This window comes from Carassius auratus, chromosome 2 (assembly GCF_003368295.1).
Source record: "Carassius auratus strain Wakin chromosome 2, ASM336829v1, whole genome shotgun sequence".
Lineage (NCBI taxonomy): Eukaryota > Metazoa > Chordata > Actinopteri > Cypriniformes > Cyprinidae > Carassius > Carassius auratus.
In genome coordinates, this window is record NC_039244.1 from 27,592,758 (window position 1) to 27,615,196 (window position 22,439).

General features: G+C 35.5%; 1 protein-coding gene and 2 long non-coding RNA genes across 4 annotated transcripts; 1 reads left to right on the forward strand and 2 right to left on the reverse strand.

Annotated features, from left to right (window-relative positions):
* Window positions 1-118: 118 nt before the first annotated feature.
* On the reverse strand, window positions 119-15,003 carry vps4b (vacuolar protein sorting 4 homolog B). Of its 2 annotated transcripts, XM_026196583.1 has the most exons (13): window positions 14,881-15,003; window positions 13,872-13,983; window positions 13,682-13,782; window positions 10,423-10,534; window positions 10,027-10,174; window positions 9,169-9,227; window positions 8,962-9,081; window positions 8,055-8,211; window positions 6,995-7,143; window positions 6,674-6,755; window positions 4,729-4,948; window positions 4,488-4,628; window positions 119-1,403 (listed from the first exon to the last, which is right to left on the reverse strand). In XM_026196583.1, exons 1-13 carry the CDS (start codon window positions 14,899-14,901, stop codon window positions 1,302-1,304), a joined length of 1,524 nt encoding a protein of 507 aa, XP_026052368.1. In that variant the 5' UTR covers window positions 14,902-15,003; the 3' UTR covers window positions 119-1,301. The 2 variants fall into 2 exon arrangements, with proteins under 2 accessions (XP_026052368.1, XP_026052376.1); XM_026196591.1 differs by lacking the exons at window positions 13,682-13,782; window positions 13,872-13,983; window positions 14,881-15,003 and adding an exon at window positions 10,954-11,198.
* Window positions 15,004-16,820: 1,817 nt separating this feature from the next.
* On the reverse strand, window positions 16,821-19,229 carry LOC113038868 (uncharacterized). The gene is made up of 2 exons (XR_003274822.1): window positions 18,534-19,229; window positions 16,821-17,384 (listed from the first exon to the last, which is right to left on the reverse strand). It is a non-coding gene; the product is annotated as an uncharacterized LOC113038868 (long non-coding RNA).
* Window positions 18,028-19,786, forward strand: LOC113038873 (uncharacterized). Its single transcript, XR_003274823.1, has 2 exons — window positions 18,028-18,108; window positions 19,223-19,786. It is a non-coding gene; the product is annotated as an uncharacterized LOC113038873 (long non-coding RNA).
* The last annotated feature ends 2,653 nt before the right edge of the window (window positions 19,787-22,439 follow it).

Here is a 22,439-nt window from a genome sequence, read left to right on the forward strand (position 1 = left end):
TTAGTCAACCAGCGCTCAAAAATACACATGAATAAAAACACAGATTTGACAGGCAATGAGCGTTTTAGGAGTTTGTGTGATTTTAAAACATTTGCACTGAAGGATCAAATAAGTCAAGTTAGTTTCATTTCAGCCTTTATTTACACGTGGATATTAAAATGAACGAGATACACCATTTTTAAACTGTCTGGAAACCATAAGTTTATCAACACTTATCCTTAAAACAAACCAAATACATATTTTCTACACTGTTTTTCTAATAGTACAATGTCTTATATGTTTTTAAATGGCAAACCAAACACCTATGAGTGCATAGGAGCCGCATACAGATTGATATACATGTTTGAAAATTTTTTTAATGAAATGTGCAAATATCATCCAATCATTCTTCTGCCTATAAAAACAGTTATATAGCCATCTACAAGCATCAGTATTTGTGCATCTATGTGTGTGTAGATTGAGAGAGAAAAACAGGAGTAAAATGCAAAGAAGGCACATTGTGTGCTGAGCCTCAGCAAGTGAATTAACGAATGTCCAACACTGGCCCTTGAACACATCTCAGTGAATGAACAGCACATTTTACAGTAATATACTGAATGTAACAATGTACATGGAGACAAAACCGTATGTAGTATATGAGCGCCTGAATTGTTAAATGCAGATCTCTAAGTGTTATGTCAAATGCCAGTGCACAGATTCGAAGCACGACTTTCTCAAATTAGAAGGAAAATGCAACTCTGGAAAGACTCCTCTCTTGTGAAGTCTACACCAGAGCCCAAAGAGGTCTTCGCAACAACAAACAAGAGCCATTTAAATAGTTCTTCTCCCACAAAACAAATCACCGCCAACAAAAGCATTTTAAAACGGAGCTGGAAAATCTTCACGTGTCTTGTTGTTCATTCAGATTTATGTGAAGGTCAGCAAAACTGTATTACTTTAAATGTTTAGTCACTGTGTAAAGGAACTAATTATAATTGCTAATTGTCTTACAGCACATCTGTTGTAGGTCCTGCTGACTGTGTTAATCATAGAAAGCACATATAATTATGAGTGAGACTGCTTATTAATGATAAAAGATGCATGATGGTCACAATGTACTGATGGCAGTTTTGCAGGCAGAGCATGTCAAGAAAAACTGAGGTGGGTTTGAAGAGATACACATTTCAAATTACATCTAGCCTCGAGCCTGAGCTGAGGGGGCTTGTCGTGGGTACGAAAGGAAGAGAGGGGCGTGTGAAGGGCAAGAGAGAAGACGTTACAATCACAATCTGTTTGCTTTGGTTTGGGGAGACCAGCTCTGTTCAGCCCTCCTGTCCAAAGTCCTCAGTGAACTTTTTCAGCTTCTCCAGATCCTGCTCGTTGACGGTGGGCTTTGTGCTGGTGAGAGACCTCAGCATGTCCGACTGTGGGTATGAACAGGGTATAATGAGGAATTGATCATAAAACTACCATAACAGTCTTTTAAATAAAATCAAAATAATATAAAATAATAAAAATAAAGCAAGTCCCGAGTTAGAGTACCGGCTTGTGGACCCATCAAAAAAACTTTAAAAATAATTTAATTAAAGGAGTCATATGATGCGATTTAAATGTTTCCTTTCTCTTTGGAGTGTTACAAGCTCTTGGTGCATAAAGAAGCTCTGTAAAGTTGCAATGACTAAAGTCTCTGAGATATTCTTTATAAACCTACAATAATGTAAATGAAAAATAAATGTTTTTTTTTTGTTTTTTTTACATTAAAGCATGTCAACATTATTCTGTTACAACAAATACACAAAACAATGATCTTTAAAAAGCATCATATGTTGCCTTTAATTAATTAAATAATAATAATAAAATAGAAAAAACTAAAAACAATATTAACTGTTTTATTATTTTATTTTAAAATGTTATCTACTATCAATACTTAGTCGGGCGACCCTTAACTTAATTTTTCCCCCAGATTTCGTTTAAATAATTTGGGGGTATAATTTGTGACGGTTTACTTTATTTTGCTATCCTCGCTTACATATATTAACTATAGTGTCCTGCACCCACTAGTAAAAAAAATAAAAAATTTGATCTGGTCTCTGAATAATTTTTGGTTTGACTGTATATCCTTCAGTTATTATCACACTCAATTATGCCCATTAAAATATATTTACAACTTTGTTACTTTCTTTGTTCATGTTTTTGCTCTATGGTTCATCATCTGTAATTTAATAGCATTAGAGCTGCTCCACTGCAGTGACTTAGTACTGTAATGGTGCACTTGGCTGGAATAATTCAGGGTACCACTCGAGATATTTTTCACAAATAGAAGTAGGGTTTCTTAGTTTTTTTTTTATCTAAAACATGCTGTGATTTATATTCCATAGCCAGTCATATAATGCAGAAACACTCAAGCAAGCAAAATGCGCAACACGTGCATGTATTTGTACTGTTACAGAATGAGAGGGACAGTTGTAACGTACTGCTGAGTAGAGTCCTGCACGGGTTCGGGTACCCGCGGGGTGAGCCACAAATTTGGCTGAAACGGGTGAAAAATATCCAACTGTGTCGGATACGGGTGCGGGTCGGGTCGGACACAGGGGAAACACGGGTTTAAAAATAGGCCTACGTTCCACTTTTAAAAAATCACAACCGCACGAACGGCTGCATGAGTCATTAGTTAACAGACGTAAAAGTTCAGCCGGTTGTTTTTTTTTTTTTCGTTGTTTTTTTTTTCCGTTGAATGAATATATATGAATATATATAATATATATATATATATATATATGAATTAAAATGCGTTTTATTTAAGCCTATTTTTTAAATTTGTGTCATAAAATTATATCATGCATACAGCTCAACTAACACGATCGTTATAAAGGTTTTTAAACAGCAATACACTTCCACTTTCATGTATTTGACAATCGGAATATCAGATACTATTTCATTCCATAGCTAACACATTTGTGAATATGGCTAACCAGGGTTTTTTTTTTTTTTTTTTAATTGCATCTGAAAATGACTTTGTGCAGCTCATTCAAATGCGCGTTCTGGCACAGATCCGCCTCTCGCGATGCTCAGCTGTGACCGATTTAAAAATGGGTGCGTTCGACTTGAAGCACAACCTCAGACGGTGGTATGATTCGCTCTTTTGCTGTTCTGTTTTGTTTCAGGATCAAAAATACAACAAATGAAAGCATTTATCTGTATTTCCAACAAATGAGAACTATGCATATACATTCATAAATCAGTCAATTTTGTATTTTATTATGAGATATTTTATTCTAATGTGATCAGTGACTCAAGCACTGATGGACCAAAGAGCACGTATTTCAAAATTTGCAGTAAAAACGTGAAATATAAATTCTCAGAAAATGCATTTAATACCAATATATTGAAACGTCTGTTTATATACTCCATTAATAAAGGAGTCCAGACATATGAAAAATATCAGTCCACATGCGTTTTATATTTTATATGAGGGAAACAGACATGCATGCACGCGTGACACAAAAAATATTAAACTTTTAGGTAGCAAAATATTTTTTAGTACTTCTGTCAATTAGACTAAGGTTATTACATTTTCTGCTATATATTTGCTTCTTATTTATTAAATACGGGCAATTGATTGATGAAACATTGATCAAAATTAAGATAAAATGTATAAAAAAACGAATATCTTTTAAAAAGAGTTTTCCATAAATAACTTCTGTATGACCTGGCAATAAAATTCGAAAAAAGTGTGTCTAATGTGATTGGCTTAACTGATTTGATTTCGGGTGCGGGTCGGGTGTTGGTTCTATTTTAAGCGGGTCGGGTCGGTTGCGGATTTTAATTAGTGCTGCTGTCGGAAAATGGGTCGGATGCGGTTTTAAGCACTGCGGGTACGGGCGGGTGCAGATTTACAAAATCGGACCCTTGCAGCTCTCTGCTGCTGAGTGCATTACACACAGGCTGCTAGATTCATGTTCGCCAGAAAGTCATGTACGCCTAAGGTTGAAAATAAATTATGTACCTATAAATTGTCTTTTTTTATGATTTAGTTTGAATCCGAATACATGTGCTAAGTGAGTGAACATCAAAGTTCACACAAAAGACGTGCGCAAGCGTGCTCTCTCTCCCTACCTTTAAAGTAACTCGTGCGTTGTTTTACTTGTTTTTGTCATTTCTGACTGAACTATAAACTTTCCAGTGATGGAATGTATATTCATGCACATCTACGTCGCCACACGCTCAATCCACTCGTGCTTTACCAGCTCACACACATCAGCTATACAGTTGTATTATACTGCATGTTTAACATTATATTCATTGCATAGATATCCTATGTAGACAACCTTAATCTCTAATAACTCCACTCTATTGTCTGTTGTCGGTGTTGCTTTGTCTGAATATGGCACTGATCAAGTACTGTGTGGTATCGGGGCATTTTAACGAGTACAGGAGCTCAGTATCAGGCCCATGCATCTCTAGTATATACTGATGGTGTAGAAATCTGAAAATAAAACCATGCTCACCATGGAAACAATTGGCTCCAAAAGCTTCTCTCCAGGGACGTCCATCCATGTCATCTCTATAGCCTGTGGATCACCTGGGGAGCAAGGGGTTAAGAGGTCATCGACTATGACATCCGGGTCATTCCTTGATGGTCCTCGTACCTAATAAAAGACAAGATAATGGTTACAGTAAGTATTTCATTTAAGACTCATTTGAGTCAGTTTCTTGAAGTGTTGATGTAGTCGGTGTCAGAGGACTCACCCGTTTGAAGTGAGTGGCCGACTGAACCTTCCTGACGGGCTGCATGAGGGCGTCTCTGACGATGACGCTGATGTCAGCACCAGAGTAACCATCCGTCTTCTTGCCCAGAGTCATGAAGTCTGACTCGGTGAGACTGTTCGGTGTGCTGCCCAGATTCAGCTTGAACATGAATCCACGAGCGTGTTCCTCCGGCAGAGGAATATAGATACGTTTCTCAAATCTAAACTCAACACAGACGACAAACAATGAACAGCTACAGACTGACAGTAACAGTTAGAGTGACAGCTGCACACACTATCACTTTCTTAACACTTTCCCATATAAAAACAATATTCAAACAATCTAGTCAAGTCACCTTTATTTATATAGCGCTTTAAACAAAATTGCGTCAAAGCAACTGAACAACATTCCTTAGGAAAACAGTGCGTCAATAATGCTAAAGTAATAATCTAAAATAATCTAGTCAAAATCTATGAAGAAACAAAAACGGAGTCACCAGCCTTTGTCTAGGTCACAGGTCTAGATTAAAGATGCGTGGCTCAAAATAATGATGTGATTCAAAACAATCAGGAAAAAACCATTACATGGGTCAAAGACGTTAAGATGTCCGCATCAAGAAAAATGTACAAAAGTGATTTGGTATCCATAGAAAGCATGTTAAATGTAAGTAAAATGTCTACTTTTAAGGTTTTAAATAAGTTTTTGGAGAATAAAATGTCAAAATTTGGTTGAAATAATGTTACATTGTCATTCAGTGTAACACAATATTTATGCAAAAATTCAAACAACATGCTTATTCTGACGTGTACATATTAAAATATCTAAAAGAATAATGGAGCATATTAAATTTTATTGTGTTTTAAATTAGTACAAAATTCTTACTGACAAATGGGCAAAACCTAGGATAGTGGCAAATGTAAAAAAATTACAACTCATTAGTATTTGGGGTGAAATTAATTAGTCTTTTAATATGTCATAAATTTATTTTTGTGTTAAATATGCCTGACAAAATTTTTACACTGAATGACATTTTACTGGGTGTCTTCTGTAAATCAGGGGAAAATGTACGATATTTATTATATTACAAAATTGCAATGAAATAAAACAGAAAACTTTTTGCATTTTTTGGGAGGAAAAACTACAACAGTTTAAAGCAGTATTACAATTTATTTTTATGCTTAAACACTTTTTCGTCTTTGACCCACATGCACATTTTTAAATAGCATATCATGCTAGTTTATTTAGTCGCCAGTCGTGATCTCAGCAAAAACTTCACTCGCAAATGAATATTTCTGCAGTAATTTGTGGAGATTTAAAAAACTTTTTTTTTTTAAAGCAATCTCTTGTGCTCGAAAAGGCTGTATGACAAATGCAATAAAAACTGTTATATTGTGAAATGTTATTACAATTTAATAGAACGGTTCCTATTTACATTTTTCAGCATCATACACCAGTCTTCAGTGTCACATGTTCCTTTAGAAATCATTCTAATATGCTGATTTGTGCTCAAGAAACATTTATTATAATTAAAATTGAAAACCGTTTTGCATAATATTTTCGTAGAAACTGGTTTTCAAAAGGATTCACAATTTTTTTTATAACTAACACACACACACACACACACACACACACACACACACACACACACACACACACACACACACACACATATATATATATATATATATATACACACATATACATATATTACATTAATTGCAAAGACCTGTAGATAGTCCATAACATTCCAGGTGATTCATGCTGTCTGGCTCATACTGAGCTAAAGGAGTTGAATAACCTGTTCTAGCCAATGTCTCTCGACGATGGCATTCAATCATGATGCATCACATGAACACGGAGTCTAATGAGATCATCTTTAACTGATAATCACTCCTCTCCCACTGTTCTCTAAGTAATTCAGACACTCATGAAAACAAATTATTACCGTCTTCTGATGGCAGAATCCAACGTCCAGGGGATGTTTGTGGCTCCCAGCACCAGGATCCCTTCATTGTCATTACCAACACCTACAAAGACATTATTATATTAGATCGTAATCATGGTTCATTATTATAACACCATAACAAATACTAAAATGATAAAAAAAAAAAATGTTTAATATCACAATAGTGTCAGACAAATATGTCAGATTTTGATTGTATGACTACATCACCGCTGACAAACACAGCTTAGTCAATAACTCCACAGTTTCTTTAAGGTTAGGTTTAATTAGGATTTGACATCGTAACATGTCTTATAGGCTCACCTTGCATCTGAACCAGAAACTCGGTCTTGATTCTGCGAGCTGCTTCACTTTCATTCTCGCTCCTGGAGCCGCAGAGTGAATCGACCTCATCGATGAAGATGATAGAGGGCTTGTGCTCTCGGGCCAAACTGAACAAATTCTTCACCAGCCTGAGAGGACGAAAGGAAACTTTAAGACATCGCATGGCATCATTTAAACCATTAAATCAGGCGACAAACAGTTTTAACCCATCGAAACTCTCTGTATCATTTTCCTAAAAAAGTAGAGAATCTAAAAGTGTGGCCATTAGGGATGTTTCATTTTAACCGTTAACCGACCGTTAAGAATTTTGACCGAGTGATACAAACGGTTTTAAAAAAGTCATTTCAGTAATTTATCAAGATATTTAAAAAGGTTGGTTGCATGGTTAAAATATGCTATGCATTTAAACAAATTGTGTTTTTTGAGAGAGAGAGAGAGAGAGAGAGAAAACATAAACCGCGTATAAGTCACATTTTATTTAAAACAGAAATAGGCCTAATGCTAACTCAATGTTTACAAACATTATAAAAAACACTGTAAACATAGCTATGCTATTTTAGTTCCCCTCACTCCTCAACTAATACTTTAGATAGGATGTGAATCTGTTGTTTGCTGCTTTTTGCACGTGAAAGTAATTCCCAGTAAACAAATGTTAGTATTTTGAACAGGTCACAGACTTTTAGCTGTCCTTTCTTATTTAATTCAATTCTTATTTAAAATAATCTTGTAAGTTGACAGTTAATAATCGATTAACGGGCGTCAGTTAGCTCAGTAGCAAATTCTCTTCCCAGACCCCACAAAGAAGCTGCACTTATAAAGCAATAGGTCTGGAAATATACACACATTAAGCTGACATGCATTCTGTGAAAATGTAATTAAATGTTGTTTGAGCACTGTGCTTTATCTGCCGAAATTCAGATCTGAGAAACGTACAAAAGGAGAAAAGCGAAGAGCGGAAGGGAAGAAAGTCTGAACAGTAGCGAAGCTCAACACAAGAAAACAGCTAAAGGTAACCGACGCCATTCCTCACAAGACTCACTTTTCACTCTCTCCCAGCCATTTAGATACCAGATCAGAGGAGGAGATGGAGAAGAAGGTGGAGTTGTTGGCTTCTGTCGCTACTGCTTTGGCCAGGTACGATTTGCCCGTTCCAGGAGGCCCGAAGAGAAGGATGCCCCTCCAGGGAGTTCTTTTACCTGAGACAGAAATCATTTGTCATCAGTATTAGTTCTCTGTCAACACTTCCTGTTTCTGGGTATTGGTAAAGTTGCATTTTTGATACACACATACAGGCACCTCTGACCACTAAACACATAAAGTTTCACCCAATCTCATCTAAATCTTGAGTACCTATAGAGTACTGCATTCTTCATATCTCCGAAGAGTCTTTAGTTTTAGCAGATTTATAAAATAAAAATACAAAAACAGCCAAGCTCCATCAGTCAGTATCAAACCATCTACAAACCCAGCACTGAACTGGACCTGGTTTATAAAACATTCGTCAATAACTCCGCTGCTGCCCCGGAAAAACAAACTGCATCCACTGTTCACGTGACACTGGGTACTTTGGGAAGCTGAACAATGTTATTCCTCTCGAGCAAGTCCTGTGCAGCGCTGCCGATAACATCCGTCAGCCGAAAGAAGCTCGTTTGATAGACTGCTCTTGCGCTGGTTGATGTGTGCGCACGCTCTTCCAGGAAAAAGGAATTCCGCACTTCATGACATCATGAAGGACCATGCTCGAAAAAATTTTTCTGAAACTTATACAAACCCAGGAGGAGTCTATTTGGCACAGAAATACATCCAACTCCATTTTTGAAAATCCAACTCTTTAACAGTGTAAATAACTCTGAATGCATGAAATAGCATTAGAACTCCTCTTTAAAACCTCAAGAGTGTTGTAAGACAGCAGTATCTCTTTAGTTGATGGTGATATAGCCACTTGCCTGTGAAGAGATGTGGGAATTTGATTGGCAGAATGACGGCTTCCTTCAAAGCCTCTTTGGCCCCCTCTAACCCGGCAACATCATTCCATTTAATATTCGGCTTCTCCATGACAATAGCTCCTGTGATAAAAGATCAGTCAATAAGATTCAATATGTGTTAGCAACAACAGTCATTTTGTTCATTTAGAAGGACGGGGAATAACATACCTGAAAGTTGATTCTGAAATTTCTTTTTTTCTGGGTCTTCTTCTCCATCGCTCTCATTCCTAGGGTTAAATATACAATGGGAAATATACGGGGTCAGTCATTTTTCTTCTTACTTTTATTCAGCAAGGACACATTCAATGGGTCAAAAGTGAAAGTAAAGATATTTAGAATGTAAAAAAATATTTTAAATGATGTCTGCTCTTTTGAACTTTCTATTCATTAAAGAAAGCTGAAATAAAATGAATGACTAAAACCGTTTTCAACATTGATAATAATCAGAAATGTTTTGTGAGCAGCAAATCAGAATGATTTCTGAAGATCATGTGACAATGAAGACAGAGTAATGATGCTTTGTTCGCAACAATTTACATTTTTAAATATATTACATTGCAATAAAATTTCACAATATCACTGTATCACTATATTTCTGATCAAATAAATGCAGCCTTGGTGAGCAGAAGAGACTTCTTCCAAAAACACTTAAAAAATCTAACCAACCCTAAACTAATTAACAGTTATATAAATAGCATAACAGCAAACGGGGAAGTTCACGGTCTCAGACGCTAACACAGCTTTGCATAGACACATGAGAAAACACGCTAGCAGTTAGGGATATGCAAAACCACATATTTTCACATATCAAGCCCTGTATAATTAAGGTCCATCAGGGCCAGATTTTATTTATTTATATTTTTTAAAGCAGGGCATTCACACCGGACTTGTTCTAGTGTTGAAAATCAATTATCAGTTAATTAATCTTGATGTTTTGATTCACAGAAATCAAGTACACATGAAATACAAATGAATGCACGTGTATGTTTGTATGTATTCAGTGAACATCAAACCCGCAGCACACACCCTTTGTCGCTGGACTGAGACTCCTTCACGGGTTTCGCCGGGGCTTTCTCTTTCTTCTTCAAGTATTCTTTCAGCTTCTCAGCCCGGTCTAAATATTCGGCACATTTGGCCCGAATGCTTTGTTTGGCCTTTTCACCCTGTGCTTCATCTTTATAAAAAAAATAGTAATTACAAAGGTTAAACGTATAGAGGCGACTGAAAGCTGCCACTGCTGTAAACGCAGTAAAGTCTTCTCAATAGCATAATGATAAATCAACATTGTAATGCTAAAGCAATATATACATGTACATTCAGCAAACTATTATAGTCTGGATAAAAATATACAGCAAGACAGGAATAATATTCATCTGTTTTCTGTTGCTAAAATCACTCTATTTTACAGACAAACATACTTACATTTGACAACATGCAGAAAATATTGAACAGCATGTTGATACAGACGCAGGGCCTCTTCATAGTTTTCAGCCTTGTCCTCCTGAGCTGCCTTACTGGCCAGATCTATAGCTTTCTGTGTGGTAAACAGAATTATTATATCAGAATGGGGTTAAGGACATGCAATGCAGCTATTAAGTAATGAATGCAGTTTTATTGTCAGAGTCATAGTGACATGAAAGCACATAAATGAGACACTTCAGGACATCCTACTTCTCAAACAAAGACAAATGTGACATCTGAAAAACTATAGCGTTCACTTAAACAATGAAAAATATATTAATAGACGTAAACAAGCCATAACTGCTTCATAGAAGCACAAACAGAATGTATATCTAAACTTCAACGCAGACAACACTCCTTAACTACAAGAAGACTGCATTTTAAAAATATGAATTTACAAATACGATTAAACTTAGTATTTAATTTAGTCCATGGGTTTACATTCTCGCTGTCGGTTTGCTAAACTATGAGATCATGTGTTTGCTAACTTACCTGCAAGTTGTTGTTGGCAGCCATAAGGGCTGAAAAAATCACGAACGAACGGCGTGTTTGGGAAAATAAAGACACGTGGTATATAAACAACCTGTCGCGTTTTTACAAACAAACAACGAGGGTTGTAAATTGGTGATTTTTCAATACTTATTTTTGAGCTCGGAGAATAAACAACTTCCGCATAAAAATGTCGAATGTCACTTCCGCCTCCAGGCTCACGTGTTCCCAAAAAATGTCGTGCGTCACACGGTAACACACGCCCATTTGGCGCGGCCTCCGGTTTCAGGAAAATAAACCAAGTCATTCCTACGTAATAAAAGTTGTACTTGGAATATATTGAAGATTTTAGAAGATAATAACAAGAATGCCACAAAATCAAAAAAATAAAATAAAATAAATAAAATAAAAAAGTAGAACTGCGTGAAAGGAAATAAACAGTATTTTTAATGTTACAGTGATTACCTAAAGACATTTAATTTGCCGAGATTATCTGCGGCACTGGGGCTAGTTCTCAAAAAGATCTTTTCTGTTCCTGCCAAAACTGAATTAAAATTTTTGCATTATATTACATTAACTTTTAATTAATTATGCATCTGGCATGTCAAGTGGTAGAGCATTGCCTTAGCAGCGCAAGGTTGTTGGTTCGATTCCCAGGGAACACATGTTAGGTACAATTTTTTACCTTGAATATGTAATTTGCTTTGGATAAAAGCGTCTGCTAAATGCATTAATTTAATTTAATTTAATGAAAGGCTACTTATCCTGTCAGTAAACAATATTTCCCAGCACACCCTGACAATTATTCACTGTGTGACGACTAACTCCAGTCTCCTCTGTATTATCACATTAATTTGAAGCTACTAGAAATCTGCACATTCACATTCACATTCACTAAACAGGCCAGTGTGTTACTAGTGATATAGCTACCAAACGTCTGATGTCATCAGTGAGATAACAGAGCTATAAACAACTGTTTCCATTGTCAAACTGAAAGGTCACCTGCAGGCATTGCTTTCACATTATCAGACATTATATTGCAATATGACAGGCTAATAATAAACCAGATCAGTTGCTATTGTTCCTTGAAGAACAGGGGCACCCACATCTGCTCCTGCTCCGACCCAGTAATGAAACACACCTGAACCAAAGTAATCAAGGCCTTCAGACTCACTAGAAACTTGATTAACTAACTGTGTTAGATCCATGTTGTGAACACCAGACACCAGGAATATTTTAAAACTTATTTATGAAAGGAATACAAAAATAAAATGCAGATTAGCCAAACATTATGAAAATATTAAAAGAGTATACATGGTCCAATAAATTTATAGTCAACATGATGTACCTTATGCACATTATTCAAAAGAAAAAGAAATGCTTGTCTATAAAATTGTAGTGCAGTAAATGTAAGTAGCTGTGAAATATTAAATACAGTCATTTGATTTAGATGAGGACAGTCCATTTGGTAGTTTTAAGGTTTCTGTGCACTCTCAGAAAAAAGGTACAAAAGCGTTCACCTTGTCAAAAGCACACCTTTGTACCCAAAGTGTCCATATTGGTGGCTTAAAGGAAAATATTATTACCTAAAGTGTTAATATTAGTGTATTATAAAAGCTTTTGTACCTTTTTTCTTTGATTGTGGACAGTTTAGTTGCATCTCTGTAGGAAGTGGGACCAACACAAAAACCGTGGTGAGTTTTTATAACGTGGTTCACTTGGAGATTTAAAAAAAAAGAAAAATTCGACATGAAGTTCCTCCACTTAACCCATCCCTAAACCTAGCCATCAGTGGGATACAAGCAGATCATACAAAAAATGCACGACTGAGATCATCCAGAAAGAGTCACACTGTTCATGTAATCCAGACATTTCATTAGAAATCCACACAAGCTGAGATTTTTACATGAGAGTGAATGATGCATCCAGATTTGTGACTTCTGTCTCAGCTGTGCTTCATACCTACTGACAATACACAATGGACCTGTTTGCCCACAAAATGTCAACAAAGGTTCATTAATGTGACTGTACCTTTAGCCAACAATTCTACAAATAGTTACAAACTGCCATGAGAATGTGTTGGTTGTGTACGGTGTTCAGTGTAAATTTGAAGTCATCAGTGTAGTGACACACCGAAGAATTTAAAGGTGCCACTCCTATTGCCACATCTCTGAGACATACCAGATGTTACAGGGACATACAGAGGCCCTTCAGGGACCCTCGCAAAAAAGCCCACCCACATCCCACAAGCTAACCAGAGGCCATGGCTAAACACTGAGTTTCAGTATCTTTTAAAATCTGGTAATACTGCCAGAAAGATCTAAACTTTTACTTGCACCTAAAAATACTGCAAGCCAACACCCTGGAAATAAACTTCGACAACAATAGCGTACAGTGAAATAGCATCTAATTTGTCACGTGCCTCCCAGAGACTCAAGTTATTATATTAGAAATGACCAGAACCTGAGATCAAGATGTCAAAGTTTTGCTGATTAGTATGTTGTGATCATTGTTGTTTTTACTATTTGACAAAACATATATTTGTGAGTGAGCAAAGGCGTATTAATTTCCAACATGCGTTAATAAACTGCTGTTGACAGGCGTTTTTATGAAGATTGCACATAGACAGCATGATTTATCTGAGTTTGTATGTTTTTAAAAATCCGGACTCAATCCATTGCTTGGACATATTCATAAATACACAAAGAGACAGTGATAGTTTTATAGTAACCTCTTTCTTATCAAGACAGTCTTGGAGCTCTTCGGCTCTGTCCAGATACTGCTTACACTTATCTCTGATCTTCTGATTGCCCTCCTTACCCTGCGGTTCACCTGAATGCATGGAAACAAAGGGTTAAACTGCCAAAAGAACTTGAACAGACCACTGCACACTGTTCATCCGATATTTTTGCCACACTTACGTTTTATTATATGCAGAAAATATTTCACCGCATGTTGATAAGATTTAACAGCCTCCTCATAATTTCCAGCCTGGTCCTCTTGTGAAGCTTTGCTGGCTATGGCTATAGCTTTCTGTGAAATAAAGCATGTGCAACTTATTACGTATAATCACACCAGTCTCAAATATAAGACAATACATACTCACAAGGTGAGGTGAATACACCATAAGCCACTATTCAGAGATTATAAATGTACTTAAAGTACCATTACATGTCATGTAATAACATTTAGTATTAAAATATTTAATAATGTTACAGAAAATATTTGTTAGCATGGCTGTTTTTTATCAATAAAATGTATTTTAAGTGATCTGTCAAAAATCATTGCACATATAAAGTTATGTATGACTAGTATAGTAAAAAAATATGAGAAAATATTTCTAATAATCTCTGAAAATGAGATTATTATTTTAAAAAAAAAATCTAAATGTAATTTCCATGAGACATAAATCTCTGATCACCACAATGTAGCTTCTTATGAATATTAGTAAATGTGCCTGTACAAATAATAAACTACACAAATAAGTTATATACACCAGTAAACATGAACTGCCTGTTGTCTATTAATGTTATATTTTGGGAGTCAGTGGAGCCTTGAAAACTCTTTCATCTGTTCTCAGAGGATCGTCACACTTCAACAGCATAATCTTCAACACTATTTCTGAACTGATAATATCCTAAAGAAATCTTTAATGTCCGGAAGACAAAACTAGAAGCTGCCTACAAAGACAGCATTATGAGCTTCAGGAATCACGCTATGTTTTAAAACATAAACATGAATCACTTCACTCTAACGTCATTCATAAATAATGACACTGTTTCCGAGAGTGGTGAATGTGAACATGGTTTCTAAACAACTTTCAAAAGATGTACACGGATGTGCTGTTAAATGTTACAAACTACAATACTCTTGTCAACGCTCACACTGGCTTGACATGTATTCATGATATGTGTTTATGGATTTATTTACCTGTAAATTGGTAGGCTCCATGTGACGCTGATGTGTTGTGAAGTTGGTCTCTGTTCAGTTTCGGTATTGTTGAATGTGTCTAGTTTGTGAACACCCACTCGACTCGAGATAATAATTAAGGAGCAACACAAGAAACAGCGCCCTCTACAAGCTCGCGCATCATTATAGCTCAAATATAGAAATTCCTTTAAAACCAGAAATTATACTGCAGTCTTCTTTCTATTTTAAATAAATAAAGAAATTCAAAACACAATGCAAAAAAAAATAATCCTAAATTCCCACTGATCCCCCCTTGATCATGTCTATACATAAACTGCTTAGACTAGTCTTAATATTAAGACACCTGTTTTTTTCACTGGTCACCATTTTAAAAATTCAATTACAGAAAAAACATAGATTGATCTCAATTGAAACTGAAAAGACTGATAGCCACTTGGTTAACTGCTAGTTAGTCAAACTAGTTTTTAAGACACATTCTTAACATAGAGACTATCATTAAGGGACTTGAGGCAAAAATGTCACTAGATTGGACAAAAATGCCTCCCCATAAACAAATTTTATCTATTACGTCTGCTGCAAACAAAGTGAAAATTAACTTACAGTGTCGATTGTGGCATCAAATTAAGATCTGCTCATGTTGCACCGTATTTCATTTTAGGCGTTTTTAACCAATCACACACATTTCTGTTGAGCTTAGGAAGGCAACGGCCAATCAGAGGCGTTCAGATGAGTCATCGCTGAAACTCATCAGTTTTTATCTTTTTGCGCGCGCGATCTCTGACTTAATTCCGCTAATTCTCTCATAAACAACAAAGCACAGATGCACGAACTATGCAATAAGAGAATAATTTCACAGTGTATACAGCTTATATATGATTATAATGTTTTTTTTTATGAGAGTGTTTAAACGAGAGGGGGTTCAGCGAAAAATCGGCAGCTGTCAGCAGGAAGTGGCTGTCACTGGCAGCAGGAAGTGGCTGCCAATAAAACCGGATGGCAGCTGTCGCTAATACCCGGAAATTGGAGGAGGCTGCCGGTGTGGTGAGAAATCCAGTCCCCCCGCGAAATCGAGTCCGCTTAGGACCAAGGCGGTAGCTGTTTTAAATGCCTGATCAAAAGTTGTTATCGCGATAACTTGTTGCATGGCTAATCGGAGCAGCGGTAGCTTGTTGTTTCAAGCTAAAATAATTAAATAAAAGCAACATACAGAATGTAATCGATCAAAATGTTTTTTTTTTTTTTAAATGTCATAAAACTAGCAGCATCTCATAAATAATGCATTGTAATTAGTTTTAATATTCGGTTACTAGAACGCCTCAGCACAGCTTTTGAATATATTTTCCAGTTCTAAAATAATAATAATAATAATTCAGTTGTGATGACTAAAACACGTTTAGCCCACAAATTCAGAGGAAGAATGTGGGAGAGTTGAAAGATAACTATTAATAAAACGAACCTATATATATATATATATATATATATATATATATATATATAGACACACACACACACACACTTTGATTTTTATTTATTTTGACTTACTACCTAATTCATGTAATTTTTTACATTATTTTCAATATTGTAATAAGTATACTTATGTTGTTATATATGGTTTTGCTTACAAGCAGTTCATGTATTGCAATTGCTGATTGTATATTATTTAAGAAACTATTGTTTTCAAAGAAAATCTTACAGCAATTATCACATTATGATGACGAAATTACAATTGTAATTGACTTTAACTCATATAACACAGTACATATAATAGTACAACAGTTACTTGTACTATTACAAATCAGTAATAGTAAGGCAATAATGGCTGTTTGTGCACTGAAAGTAACTAAAAATGCAGCTAGTTTATAATTGTTAATTATAACTTGCAATTATAATATAATTCTACACAATTTTTTTACATATAAATGTTCAAGCATTATGCACACTATCAATGTAAGACATTTATACATTTTTCAAAATGCATAACATTTTCAAAGAATCTTTACAGAAAGACATACTGTTGTGTCTATGTGGTCAAAAACACCCTCACTGTTTTAATAGTTGGTGTTAAATGCATTAGTCGTCATACATACAGCAAGCAAGCCAAAGGCAATGGTGGTTAATTAAGAAAAAACTGTAAGATGTCGATACTGGAGTAAAAAAAACCTTTGGAGAAACCAGACTAACCAAAAACACTGGGGACCAGTTCTCCTCTGTATATTCAGTCTGAACATTAGGTACAATATCATTGGTAGTTAACAGTGTTACTGCATTGATTCAGCTGTAAGGTTAGAGGTTAAATGTGCCATGTACAGGGAGCAACATTGTTTTCTCTGTGGCCCAGGTGAGGCATGCAGTGGGAGTGAAGAGTGCTAAGGTGCAGTCATCCATTCATAAATTCTTGCTTTTTTGCTGAAACTAGAAACAGTTCATCCTATGTGAAGTCCATTGTGGAAGATTGGGGAATCATCAGTCTCAACGTAACTCAAGAGCGTCTCGGGACAGGGCTTCTGTGGTAAAGAAAAATATAAAAATTGTTTAGGAACTGTAATATAATAAAAAAAAAAAAAAAATTCCTCTCTGCCTTTGTAATATACAGTATGCTGGAAGACTTTCTTGACATCATACAGAACGGGTTCAGAATACAACAGAAGCAGGAAACATCAAAAATCACTGTTAACCGTAGAGCATCGGTTTACAATTCTTGCAAAAATCAAGTTATGATTTATGTGTATGTTGTTATAAAAACAATCAAACAGACATAAATGTAATCTGTTAAACTCAGTCTATTTTGCATTCAAACATTGCTTTAAATAAAGAGACAGGTGATTTATTTGAGCAGAGCTTGTTTTCTGCCTCCACTATTTGGAAAGTCTAATACGAAAATACTTATATATATATATATATCCTATTTTCTATGAAACAAAAAAACTGCTGCAATGAAAATCTCCTTTTGATTTATTGTGCCTTAATTTACTAATAATTTCATTCATAATTATTCACTTACTGAACGCTATTATGAAAGTATATGTGTTTGTTTATGTTAAATAAAAGATAAACATGAGAAAAGAGTCGTATCTTCACTTAAAATCATAGAAATGCATCTTGAACAATCGGGTCCCACCCAAGGTCCCACCTAGCGAGGACCCCTAAAATGGCGGCCGTCGCGATGCATGTGCGCAGGATGCAACGGAGGCACTTGTCCCGAACGAAGGACACGAGACAGTTACTAATGTACACTAAAAATCTTTGTCAGATTTGAGATCGTATTAACTACCAGCAAAATCCGTTCATATGTGGAAAAAATAGCAGATGGAGTTGATAAAACGCCTGAACAATGAATACAGACCTCAACGTCAAAGATCGCGAGAAAAAGGCTTGAACAATCGGGTCCCACCTAGCGAGGACCCGTAAGATGATTCATTATTATTATCACTACTAACGTTACTACTATTACTTGTGTGTGTATTGTCAGTGTCATATTACTGTACAAGGACAGTGGATAATATTGGTAGTTAATAAGAAAATCAGCTCAAATCATTAATCGCCCCTCCCCTCCACACCCAAATACATGCGTGTGCAGGACGGGTTTAAGCACACCTCTAGTTCTGTCATACTCGTGCACAAATCACACGAAGATTTTTAGTGTGAATTACTACCTGTCTTGTGTCCTTCGTGACAAGTTCCGACTTGCGCACAGGCATCGCGATGGCCGCCATCTTAGGGGTCCTCGCTAGGTGGGACCTTGGGACCCGATTGTTCAAGATGCATTTTAAGGGAAGATACGACTCTTTTCTCATGTTTATCTTTTATTTAACATAAACAAACGTATATACTTTTATAATAGCGTTCAGTAAGTGAATAATTATGAATGAAATTAATAGTAAATTAAGGCACAATAAATCAAAAGGAGATTTTCATTGCAGCAGTTTTTTTGTTTAATATAAAATAGTATATATATATATATATATATATATAAGTATTTTCGTATTAGACTTTCCAAATAGTGGAGGCAGAAAACGAGCTCTGCTCAAATCACCTGTCTCTTTATTTAAAGCAATGTTTGAATGCAAAATAGACTGAATTTAACAGATTACATTTATGTCTGTTTGATTGTTTTTATAACAACATACACATAAATCATAACTTGATTTTTGCAAGAATTGTAAACCGATGCTCTACGGTTAACAGTGATTTTTGATGTTTCCTGCTTCTGTTGTATTCTGAACCCGTTCTGTATGATGTCAAGAAAGTCTTCCAGCATACTGTATATTACAAAGGCAGAGAGGAATTTTTTTTAAATTATATTACAGTTCCTAAACAATTTTTATATTTTTCTTTACCACAGAAGCTCTGTCCCAGACGCTCTCGAGTTACGTTGAGACTGATGATTCCCCAATCTTCCACAATGGACTTCACATAGGATGAACTGTTTCCAGTTTCAGCAAAACAGCAAGAATTTATGAATGGATGACTGCACCTTAGCACTCTTCACTCCCACTGCATGCCTCACCTGGGCCACAGAGAAAACAATGTTGCTGCCTGTACATGGCACATTTAACCTCTAACCTTACAGCTGAATCAATGCAGTAACACTGTTAACTTCCAATGATATTGTACCTAATGTTCAGACTGAATATACAGAGGAGAACTGGTCCCCAGTGTTTTTGGTTAGTCTGGTTTCTCCAAAGGTTTTTTTTTACTCCAGTATCGACATCTTACAGTTTTTTCTTAATTAACCACCGTTGCCTTTGGCTTGCTTGCTGTATGTATGACGACTAATGCATTTAACACCAACTATTAAAACAGTGAGGGTGTTTTTGACCACATAGACACAACAGTATGTCTTTCTGTAAAGATTCTTTGAAAATGTTATGCATTTTGAAAAATGTATAAATGTCTTACATTGATAGTGTGCATATTGCTTGAACATTTATATGTAAAAAAAACAAAACAGTAGAATCATTATATTATAATTGCAAATTATAATTATATAGCAATTATTGCTATCTATATAAACTATCTAGCTGTATTTTTAGTTACTTTCAGTGCACAAACAACCATTATTCACTTACTATACTTAATGGTATAAATATAATAGGCATACTGACATACTTCATGTAAAATTAATATAACATTCATTTTACATAAAATAGTAATATATCTGTATATAATACAACAATAACACGGTTCTGCACAAGCAATTGCGATATTATATCATTAAGATTAACAATATAAATTTACACACACACACATCGAGTAGCTGTATGCTATGCTGATACGCGAGTAACAAAAAAAAAAAAAAACGAGAAATGTTTGATTTCACAACCTAAAGCGCGTCGGCTATATACTAGCCTATGAAACATGTAATTTAAAGTACATAAATGATCATTATAGCAAAGTTCAAACGACAAAAATAAAAACGCTATTTAGCAGGAATTGTAATCAGGCGCTAAAAAATAATACCCAATAATTGTTCGTTGAGCCAATGGGATCACTCGGGGTCCTAAGCGGACTCGATTTCTCGGGCGGACTCGATTTCTCATGACACCGGCGGCAACAAGACAAATAAATAATTATATACACTTATGATTATGTTTAATACTTTTTTAAATATGTATAAAGGTCAGTATTGTATATTATTTGATTTAAAATATTGATCAAATATAAACAAAGAAATAAGATCATTTTGCTAAACGTTAATTTCCAGCTGAATGTTTATGCATGCATGTATCATTGTTTGTGTGAAATAAAACAATTTATATTTTACGAGAGTGGCACTTACTGGGTGTATGTTGTATATTTATTATAGGCTATATACACAAATGACTGAAAAGAGAGAAGTCTCAGAGACCTTTATTTAAAATCATAATTTGCGGTTATATTTGTAGTATTTCAAGAAACAACTATATATATATATATAGTATAAAGTAGCTGTTAAATTTGTAACTGGGTTAGTAAGTTGTCAAAGTCAGTGCTTTACAATGTAAACAGTATAAAATATATCCAGTAAGCAAGCAGACTAAAATATCAATCAGAATCACTAACAACAATCCGGAGGTATTTTCAAGACTCTTAGAGCAGAACTGATGAGGTATACAGAGTTACTTCTCCAGCATCTTGCACCAATCACTGTAAAACCCAGGGTGGATGTGCATCTCTCCTCATTTTCCTCTTGCAACATGGTCAAGTCAAGCATTGTTTATTTATATAGTGCTTTTAATAATACAGATCAAAGCAAAGCAACTTTACAGTATTAAATAGGAAAATAGTGTGTCAGTCAATAATGCAGAAGGACATTAGTAAACTCAGTTTGTAGTCAGTTTATCATTCAATTCAGTGATGTCATCCTTCAGCTCGGTTCAGTTTAAATAATATCTGTGGAATCATTTGCAATCATGTCAATGATATCACTGTAAATGAAGGGACCACAACGAAGCAAGCCAGAGGCGACAAGGAACCAAAACTCCACCGGTGACAAAATGGAGAAAAAACAAGGTCTTTACAGGGGATCTGTATCTGGGGCTCTAGTTGTCCTGGTCTCCGCTGTCTTTCAGGGCTGTAGAGGTCCTTTCTAGGTGTGATCCACTATCTGGTCTGGATACGTACTGGATCCGGGTGACTGCAGTGACCTTTGAATAAGAAAGAAACAGATTAATATAATTGAAGATGTTAATATTTATACGATATTGATAGGGAGCCAGTACAGGGTTTACAGAACTGGGCTAATCCGGTCATACTTCCTGATTCTAGGAAGAACTCTAGCTGCTGCATTTTATTATTCATAAGAAAATGGTGACTTTAATACCTAAATTGCTTTATTAACAGTAGACATGCATGCACAGCCATATTAATGATTATTCCCATTGCATCTTGTCATCATGTACAGAGCAGTGATTACATTTTCATGCATAATTTGCACACCTGGTAAGCAGTTGTTGTAAACCTCATCGCAGAGTCTGCAGGGTGTACATTTTGTTGAATTCCTGACATGGCTTAGACTTGTTCTCCATTTTGTTCCACCTGTATATTGAGATGAGCATGAAAACAGCATTATTACAAAGATAAACATTCAGACATGGCAACTGAGAAATGTAATGTTATGGCACCTTTTTAAACCTCTAATCAAATATGTAAAAGAAGATACTCAGTCAAGCCAGCTGGATTGTGCCCGCTTTCGAAAGGAGTCTGTATACAGTATAGCAGACTTCTGAATTTGGAACAAACCAAAGACCGACTTAGTAATGTAGCATCACCCCTCCTCCAGGATCACGTAAAGAAGAATTTCCAACAGGACAGCATCTGGCAACTATTGGGTATTACAAAAAAAAAAAAAAAAAAAGGTGTCAGTGCCATGGTTTTGTCTCAAGATGCACATCAGTAATATATATATATATATTTTTTCTAAATGCATGTTTACAAAAGCTACTTCAATGTTCTAAATTTAACTACAGCCTAATCCTGGCTTAATCCAAGCCCTGTCTGTGAAACTAGACCTAAAAGTTATAAGGAATTATGAACCGGTCCATTATATTTTGTATAGATAATAAAAATAAAATTAAAAA

Coding starts and splice junctions, on each gene's coding strand:
- vps4b (XM_026196583.1), bottom strand. CDS start 14,901: ATGGAGCCTACCAATTTACAG. Junction 7,144..8,054: donor TGGCTGGGAGAGAGTGAAAA/GTGAGTCTTGTG, acceptor TCGTCCTCTCAG/GCTGGTGAAGAATTTGTTCA. Junction 6,756..6,994: donor GTTTCTGGTTCAGATGCAAG/GTGAGCCTATAA, acceptor ATGTCTTTGTAG/GTGTTGGTAATGACAATGAA.